The following is an 8,460-nucleotide window of genomic DNA, read 5'->3' as shown; positions in this document are numbered from 1 at the left end:
TACGAGAATCCACACTGGGGATTTCCTCACCGCCACCAAGTGCAGTTTCGCTTAAATGTGTGGGCTGGTCTGTTAGGTGACAGAATTATTGGCCCGTTCTTCCTGCCAAATCGTCTGAACGGTCAAAACTACTTGGAGTTCCTTCAAAATGAAATATCCAACGTGTTGGACGACATTCCTCTGGCCGAGTACAGACGCATCTGGTTCCAGCAAGATGGGGCGCCACCTCACCAATATCGTGACGTGGTTGCATATCTAAACGACGAGTTTCCTGGAAGATGGATCGGAAGAACTGGTCCTGTTCGTTGGCCTGCAAGATCCCCTGATCTAACACCACTCGACTTTTTTCTTTGGGGATTCGTAAAGGACTACGTATACCAAACACCTGTGACGAGCGTTGAAGATTTACGACAAAGAATCATCGAAGCATGTCGCCGGGTGACTCAAGAAATGGTTCGGGGAGCATTTCGCAATATGCAACATCGTGCATATTTGTGCATTGCATCAGAAGGTGGCATTTTTGAAAACATTTTGTAGAAGTCATTAAAAAACATTTGTCACTTGGGCTAATTATTATTTGTTTATTTTTCGAAATCTTATAACTGAAATGCATGTTACCTACAATTCGTTAAAGGCTCATAGACGGGTAATATCTTGATTTGATGTAAAGAAACTGCCCATAAATTTATTTATTTAGAATGAAAAATTAGTCACGAATTAAAGCAGGAATAAATTAATCGATATCACTATCAACTCACCACACTCGATTCTAACCCACCGATAATATCGTTCGCTTCAAGATGGGCCACTGCTTTTTCAAAACCTTTGAAATGTTTATTGCTGTTGTTGTCAATGATCAATTTTTCATATAATTGTAAATTTCAACAGATGTAATTTGTAGTAGAGTTGAGGAAAGGGTACAGGTTTTCCAGTAGAATATTTTATCTGGTTGTGGAGCATCTATCCCGCATAAATCTATTCATTAAAGATAGAAAATGTTTAATGACTTAAGTTATTAAAACCTAGCAGTATTTTTTTAATCAACTTACCTTGGAAAAACTTATGAACACCACTACCTAGCAAAATTTCAGGCTTGTTCTTTTTGGATTCCTTTGATATTGTAGTTGGAGCTTTTCTTTTACAAGAGCATTCCTCCAATAACCATTGCACACATCAAATTCTTAAAAAAATTGTAGAGCTTCCTCAAATTTTAACAAAATAGTTTTATGTGCTTTCCAACGTCTGTAAATTCCTTTATCCAAGGTAAGGCCAACAACATACACGTTTTCGTCAAGGCCTAGATTTTCATCATGATCTAAGTCCGGCAAACCGTATCTGTTACCACTTACATGTAATATTGTCTCGTTTTCGATCTTTTTTCTTTAATTCAGTAATATAATCACTTTTTTTCATTTAAATTTAATTCCTAAACTTGTGTATAACACTTTCAACGTTTTATTATAAGTTTCACTAAACATTCGTTATCCATAGTTAACATACGGAGAGAGATGGCGTCGGCTGCTTCTAAGAAACATTGGACCGTAAGCGCATGCGTGAAATAAAAAGCAAAAAGGTGTATAGGAAAATACCATTTTTTAGGATAAGGGCTCGTTTCTTAATATATATTTATTACGGGATATTATATTATTATATTTATTTCAGGAAAATTCGCCAAGGTAGGCAAAGTTAGTGGAGGGAAACCCAATTTTTAAATTTTGTGCCCCTTAGAAGGATTTAGGGACTCCTATTTTAATTTTTCTAAAGCTAGATCATCCTGGTGACCTACCTTCAATATTTCGATTTTTAAGCTCACTTTCTAAATTTCGGAGATAAGTTAGGGATTTAAGGGTATAAATAATGTTTGAACCCCCTCGGTAGGATTTTGGGGCCCATTTCAAATTCCAAGGTAGGCGGTTGTCTATTCGGTCTAGCCCTGAGTAAGACTTTAATTTCTTTGTTTTCTAAGCCGATAGTACCAACAGGCGACTCGAATATATTTAAATAATCTTAATCGATAGTTTATCCACATAATTATAATTTTTATAAAAGGCTTTAACTGAGTCTATTGATTTAGCACCTATAAGACATACCAGCTGTTTAAATGCAATATTTCCGATTATAATATAACGTTTATTATTATTCCAGATAAATAGTCAAAAGTAACTGATTTTATCTATTTTAGATGCCAGAATATGACGTTTCTTATATGGAATCATTTTTTTTTAAATTACCAGAGGATTCCAACTATGATGACCTTTTACAAACAATTTCTGATACAAGTTTTCAGTGCCAAATATGAAGATTGGAGAGATTTAGAGAATGAAGTCCCCAACGACGAATCTCGAATTAAAGCTACCATGGTTACGAATGTAATAGAGGCACAATAAGGATTGCGCAGATGAAGCAAACCCTTCAACTGAACCTTCCAGGTGAGTTAAAATAAATACCATTGGCACAAAAAAACAATATTATTTTTAATATTTTAGGCTCAACTGAAATAGGAGGAGCCACTTTCCCAATGTTATATAGAGTTCCTAGGTTTGCCCCTGATATTGAAGAAATGTTGCGACTGAAAAATGATGAGGTGTTATTGCAAAGGAACAGAAACCGAATATCTAAGGCGTTATTCGAAGACTTATGCAGATTTAGAAAGTAATATAACCATTTATTGTATAACGGAATTTTTATTTTAGTAGCTCTTTTAATTCAACTACTTAAGTAGGTATCCATCTAGAGATCAATACCAAACAGTGGTGAGAGGGCTTGTTCGAAAACACCCGATTTTGAGTGACCGTGATGAGGAGGGAAACCCTCGGAAGAGTTCTGGAGCATATGTATGTCTGCTGTATTTGTGAATATACTAAATTATGATTTCTTATTGTTTTATAAAATGCACAGATTACATGGTGGGCTGCATTAAAAAAACAGTTTAAGCAGTATCGTAAAACACTCTCGGGAGATAAAGAAGTGGATCAAGCTAAAGCGAAACAATAAACATGGTTCAGTTGTACAAAAAAAGAGATAATGCTTCAGCTGCAGATGATCCAAGGGAGAGCTCCATGGAAATTAGAAAAAGCAACGAGGGGTTAATATAGTGAAGGTACGCCCAGGGAGGGGCTTTGGACACGGAAAATAACTCCTTGTCGACGCCAGTGGCGTTGCCAGGCGGCCTTAGGCGGCGCTTAAGCCGCCTGTAATATTTCAAAAGCACCACCTAAAATTTTCTAAAAGCGCCTCCTAAAATGAAACTACTGGCTACTCTCCTACTTTAAGCCAAAGGAATTTCCTTAGCAATGCCCGGTTACCTGGTGAAAGTAAATCTTAAGAATCACATCAAACAAGGTTTCGGGGACGTACCGAAAATGGTCAGGTTTGAGGGGGATTCTAGGATTGTGCCAACTCTATCTTAATTTTGGCGCAATCTTGGAATTTTCTTTGAAAAGAGCTGTTCCAAGAAAGGTTCGGCCAAGGGGGTTAGGGTTCCATTTGCCCCCCCCCCTCCCGAAGGACATCCCTGCAGTGATTATGGCTTAAGCGCCCCCAAACTTGAAACCCTAGCGACGCCACTGAATCCACTTGCATCCATTATATTTGATTTTATATTTAAGATGAATTTCAACCAGCATTGCAAGTGCAGCCTCGGTTTGCTTTGCAGCTTAGGGGCTGTTCACAAATTACGTAACGCAGAAAAACCACTTTTTGGACTCCCCCTTCCCCCTCGTAACAAAAAGTAACAAATGGAAAGACCCCTCTTCTCAAATTACGTAACAAATATCGACCTTCCCCCCTTATATAATTTTAGTACGTAACAACTAATATGCTGGCAATAAAGTACAATAAGATCAGGTACTACATTTTATTTGTAATTTACATTTGAAATTACAACTGTATTTTTATGCAACACTTTAATACCCACGGGTTTTATTGTGGTGTCTTATGGGGGAACGCTTTTCCGTAAGCAGATATGAGGGACATAAATTGTCCATTTTTAACAATGAAAAATCAATCTAAACTGAGGAAAAAATTAAAAACTTTAAAATTTACGTGGTAGATCCGGACTAATCGTTCTCGCACCTTTGTCCATCCCTCTAGCGGGGGGAAATAGGCGAAACTGTAGATCAAGGTCATATGAAATTCTTTTAAACGTGAGTAAGCCAATGAAAATGTTTATGTTTTTAATAATTGCGACTGTTTCTGAAAGTTATGAAAATTTTATTCTACGATGTTAAAAATAAGATGTGTTACGTAACATTTTAGTCGACCCTCCCTCCCCCCACGTAACAATTCGTAACGCTTGAACCAACCCCCCCTCCCCCCCTACCGCGTTACGTAATTTGTGAACAGCCCCTTATTATGTTTTCAATTTAGAATAGCCCTCCCGAGTTAAGAAAACTATGGAATTTACTAAGATAATAATTTTAAAAATAGACAAACCCACAAAAATCCCTAGATCTTTCCAAACTATTCTTAATTCAATTGGACTGTTAAATAAATGATATGATTTATTTCTTCTTTATTACGAAAATAAACGTATTCCGCACAAAAAGTTTTTGATTTTGCTATTCTATATTAGATTCCATTTACAAATGTTTTTATATTGTATTGTATATTATATGAAATACAATTGCAACCGGCTTACAATTCCAACCTTTAGTAGGTGTGAAAGCAGTCTTAAATGGTACGAATATGAACCTTTTAAGGTGAAGTTGTTAACCGTTCTCAGAAATTATTTATTGCCTTTAGAGGTGTGAATACGAACCTGTCGAGGGCGGAAATATGAACCTTTTGGGGTGCAGGTGTAAGCCATTCGAGGGTGTGATTATTTACCTTTAGAAGTGTGAATACGAACCTTTCGAGGTGAACGTGTGTACCATTCGTGGGTGTGATTAGTTACCTTTAGAAGTGTGAATACGAACCTTCCGGGGGCAGGAATATGAACCTTTCGGGGTGAAGGTATGAACCATTCGCGGGTGTGATTATTTACCTTTAGAGGTGTGAATACGAACCTTTCGAGGTGAACCTGTGTACCATTCGTGGGTGCGATTAGTTACCTTTAGAAGTGTTAATACGAACCTTCCTGGGCAGGAATATGAACCTTTAGAGGTGTGAATACGAACCTTTCGAGGTGAACGTCTGTACCATTCGTGGGTGTGATTAATTACCTTTAGAAGTGTGAATACGAACCTTTCGCAGGTGCAAATACGCACCATTCACTGGTGCAGATCCAAACCTTTCGCAGGTGTGAATACGCACCATTCACTGGTGCAGATCCGAACCTTTCGCAGGTGTGACTACGCACCATTCACTGGTGCAGATCCGAACCATTCACTGGTGCAGATCCGAATGTTTCGCAGGTGTGAATACGCACCATTGAATGGTGCCGATCCGGACCTTTCGCAGGTGTGAATACGTACCTTTTGAGGGCGCAGATCCCAACCTTTAGCGAATAGGCACCTTTTGAAGGTACACATCCGAACCTTTTACAGGTTGGAATACCCACCTTTTGAAGGCTAAGATACGAGCCCGTAAAGGGTGTGCATACGCACCGTTTAGAGGTGTAGATCCAAACTTATAGAGGGTGCAAATACACAACTTTTAATGGTGGAGGTTTAAACCAATCGCGAAGGTTCAATTTTAAACCAATATGAAATGGTTTAGTTTGAAACCGAAAAAGTTTTTACCTGGGTTTAAACCTATAAAGGTGGAAAATCATAACATTTTCATTTTCTGTTACGGTAACCGGACGCTTAAACATACTAGAGTGACGGGGTTTATATGAAGGCTGGCAGTAAAGTAGGAAACGTTAAGATTAATTTCGAGTGTCTAGATCGGTTCTTCAATGTAGAAACTGTAATCACCAGTTTTGCCCACAATGAATATGGTAATTTAGCTTCGTCCATCAATGCACGTACTGTATTTAGTATAATTCTGTTCGCCCGTTTTGCGACTCCATACATCTGCGCTGAATAAACGTTTGTAAGTTAATGTGTTATATCAGCAACCCGACAATAGCTCGTAAACCGTTGTCAGTTCTTAGTACCTTGATTGTTCAAACCGGTTAATTTTCCACATCAGCCTTATATATCTTGAACCAATCTCCTTTTATTGTATGTACTTGCATGTATCAAGTGTTCAATAAAAAAATATTAATATTTCGCTCGTCCTATTTACGAAACCTGAGAGGGACTCCAAAAGTCGGAATGTATCAGCTCTAATAAGTTCCTACTCGATATTTGTATATAGTCAGGAGGCCAATGCGGGTCAATGTCCAAATAAAATAATTTTACTTCGGAAATCGTGCAAAGTTTGATTTTCCAACTGCAAAAGTTTAAGATCACCATATAAAATTTTTTTATGACTTGTCGTAAAATTTAAAAATTAGTCTAAGTATTAGTTTTAATCATTTAAAGTTTCGGGGGGGGGGGGTGTGAAAGATTTCTACTTATCACTGGATTCTCTTCGCTTACGGGGTTCCGAATTATGGGAGCTTCCGGTTTACGGGGTTCTGATTACGCAAGACTTATGAACACGCCGTTTCGACGGAGGGCGTCAACGGGGCCTCTTGTCTCGCGGTGACTATTCGTCTCACTTACGGCACGGATGCCTGGATAACTGTAACTAAAGAGCCAGATTACGGTACGGAGGTTCGGATTTCAACGATGAACTTCTTCAACAAGCTTGGCGAGGCGTAGGTACTTCGGATTTCTATTCATGGTTGCTTTCGTTAGAATCTTCCTGTTGGAATACTCTGGATGGATATCAGCTGAGTAGTTAGCGATGGTTGTTTGTTTCGCAACATTGCGCGAGGGGTTCCGGCGAGGGTTCGTTGTTGGGCCGAGGGTTATGGGGCGGAGTTGAAAATAAAAACCGTGGGTGACCTCATATCGAATTTGGGACATTGGTTTAATTATATCTTATGACCTGTAAGGTGGCGGATGGCGTCGGCTGAATTATCAAAAGTCAATCTTGATTGGTTCCACGTGGCCGCGGGGGGGGGGGGGGTTAGATATTCAGAAAGTTACTTTTAGTTTCCCTTTCGAGTGGAAATTTCGGATCTCCCTCGGGACCTTGACATTGGGTACGAGCGGGGGAGAACGCTGAAGCCGGTAGAATCTATTGTCTCTGCTAGAGACGTGGTCTTGACCTTGTAGAGTTGGAAAATCGCGCTTTTTGCTGCAGTCTCTTACCTGATAGTAGGGATAAAGTCAGCAAATCCGAAAAGGGTCCCATGGTATCGCTACGAGTTGAGGGAAGAGTGCTGGTTAAATATGGAAAGTTTTTGGAAGGCTCTAGTCTGGGATTGAGGAAATGGGTATTGTCACGCGGCTGGATGACACATCGGAAAATAATTTTAATTCGCCTATAGTGCGAGGGTAGCATTGCGGAAGGAAGGGATTTTGTTTATAATTTATTATAGGAACACTGTTTAATTAATTAACTTAATTTTATATTTTATAGTGAGGGTAAATCGAATTCTAATATCTTTATAAACTATAATTAATTCATACGTAGTATTCAAAAGTTATTTAAGTTTTTTAGTTGAAGTTAATCTTAATTATTTGTAGCTGGCGGGAGATGATGATTATTAGGTATTAGATCTTAGCATTATAAGACTTTTGGTATCTTGAACGTTAGGAATGATAGAGAATAACTATCACAATTAGCGAAATTAATATAATATATACAACCTACAATATGGTCAAGACCAGATAGATTCTATTCCTCGAAGACGTCTAAATAGGCAGTCAGAGTGCGGGGGGCGGGGGGAAATACGATAAAAAGTAAACAAACAATAAACAAAAAATGTAGGTAAAGGTGAGCCTTAAGGGTTACAAACTCTGTTAGTTTTTTTTCTAATTTAATTTTTTTAATTTACAATATTAGCGAATGATGTCATATTTAAAAACACGATTATTGTTTTTAGTTATCTTAAAATACACGAAAAAGTAGATTAGTCCATAATTAAAAGGGATAATATAGCTAAATCCTAAACAAATTTGAAGAAATTAAAAAACTTACTAATAACTCGTACCAATAAGTCTCCGAGCAAACAAAAAACGCAAAACTCGGATCAAATAGATCTTCGAGTAATAAACTAAATTAAAAATAAATAAAATAGCCAGAAATTCCAACGGTAGACCGGTTTCGTTCTATTTGGAACTCATCAGTACCGTGCGGGAAATCTGGCTGGCGACTGTCAAATCTAAAAGAGAAACTAAGCCTAAACATTAAAAATTTCAAAATGCGTTGCATATAACAACGGAAAACCGAAACGGGGGGGGGGGAGTGTGGTGGATAAGTTAAGTTAGAAGAAACCACCTATGGACTGTGAGAAGGATGATAAAATACGCGAAAAAGTAGATTAGTCCATAATTAAAAGGGATAATATTTAGCTAAATCCTAAACTTTAGTTATTTTAGTCTAGTACACAATTTACGTTGAATGATTGTTAGAAAATAT

The 8,460-nt window shown here is 37.9% G+C and overlaps 1 protein-coding gene across 1 annotated transcript; it reads left to right on the top strand.

Annotated features, from left to right (window-relative positions):
• The first annotated feature begins 2,329 nt into the window (after positions 1 to 2,329).
• Positions 2,330 to 3,016, top strand: LOC149963224 (sterile alpha motif domain-containing protein 3-like). The gene is made up of 4 exons (XM_090170515.1): positions 2,330 to 2,429; positions 2,488 to 2,652; positions 2,723 to 2,834; positions 2,899 to 3,016. The coding sequence occupies exons 2-4, from the start codon at positions 2,519 to 2,521 to the stop codon at positions 2,992 to 2,994; spliced, it is 342 nt and encodes a 113-aa protein (XP_090026641.1). The 5' UTR covers positions 2,330 to 2,429; positions 2,488 to 2,518; the 3' UTR covers positions 2,995 to 3,016.
• Positions 3,017 to 8,460: the final 5,444 nt, after the last annotated feature.

The sequence above is a fragment of the Leiobunum rupestre genome, chromosome 1, assembly GCF_980474605.1.
Source record: "Leiobunum rupestre chromosome 1, qqLeiRupe1.1.hap1, whole genome shotgun sequence".
Taxonomy (NCBI): Eukaryota; Metazoa; Arthropoda; class Arachnida; order Opiliones; family Sclerosomatidae; genus Leiobunum; species Leiobunum rupestre.
Note: the sequence above shows the minus strand (reverse complement) of the source record. Positions and strands in the feature narration are given on the sequence as shown.

What these genes read in the sequence shown, in the direction of transcription:
- LOC149963224 (XM_090170515.1), top strand. Translation starts at nt 2,519, where the DNA reads ATGTTATATAGAGTTCCTAGGTTTGCCCCTGATATTGAAGAAATGTTG. An exon ending in GACTTATGCAGATTTAGAAA is followed by an intron (nt 2,653 to 2,722) that starts GTAATATAACCA and finishes CTACTTAAGTAG; the next exon opens with GTATCCATCTAGAGATCAAT. An exon ending in GGAAGAGTTCTGGAGCATAT is followed by an intron (nt 2,835 to 2,898) that starts GTATGTCTGCTG and finishes TAAAATGCACAG; the next exon opens with ATTACATGGTGGGCTGCATT.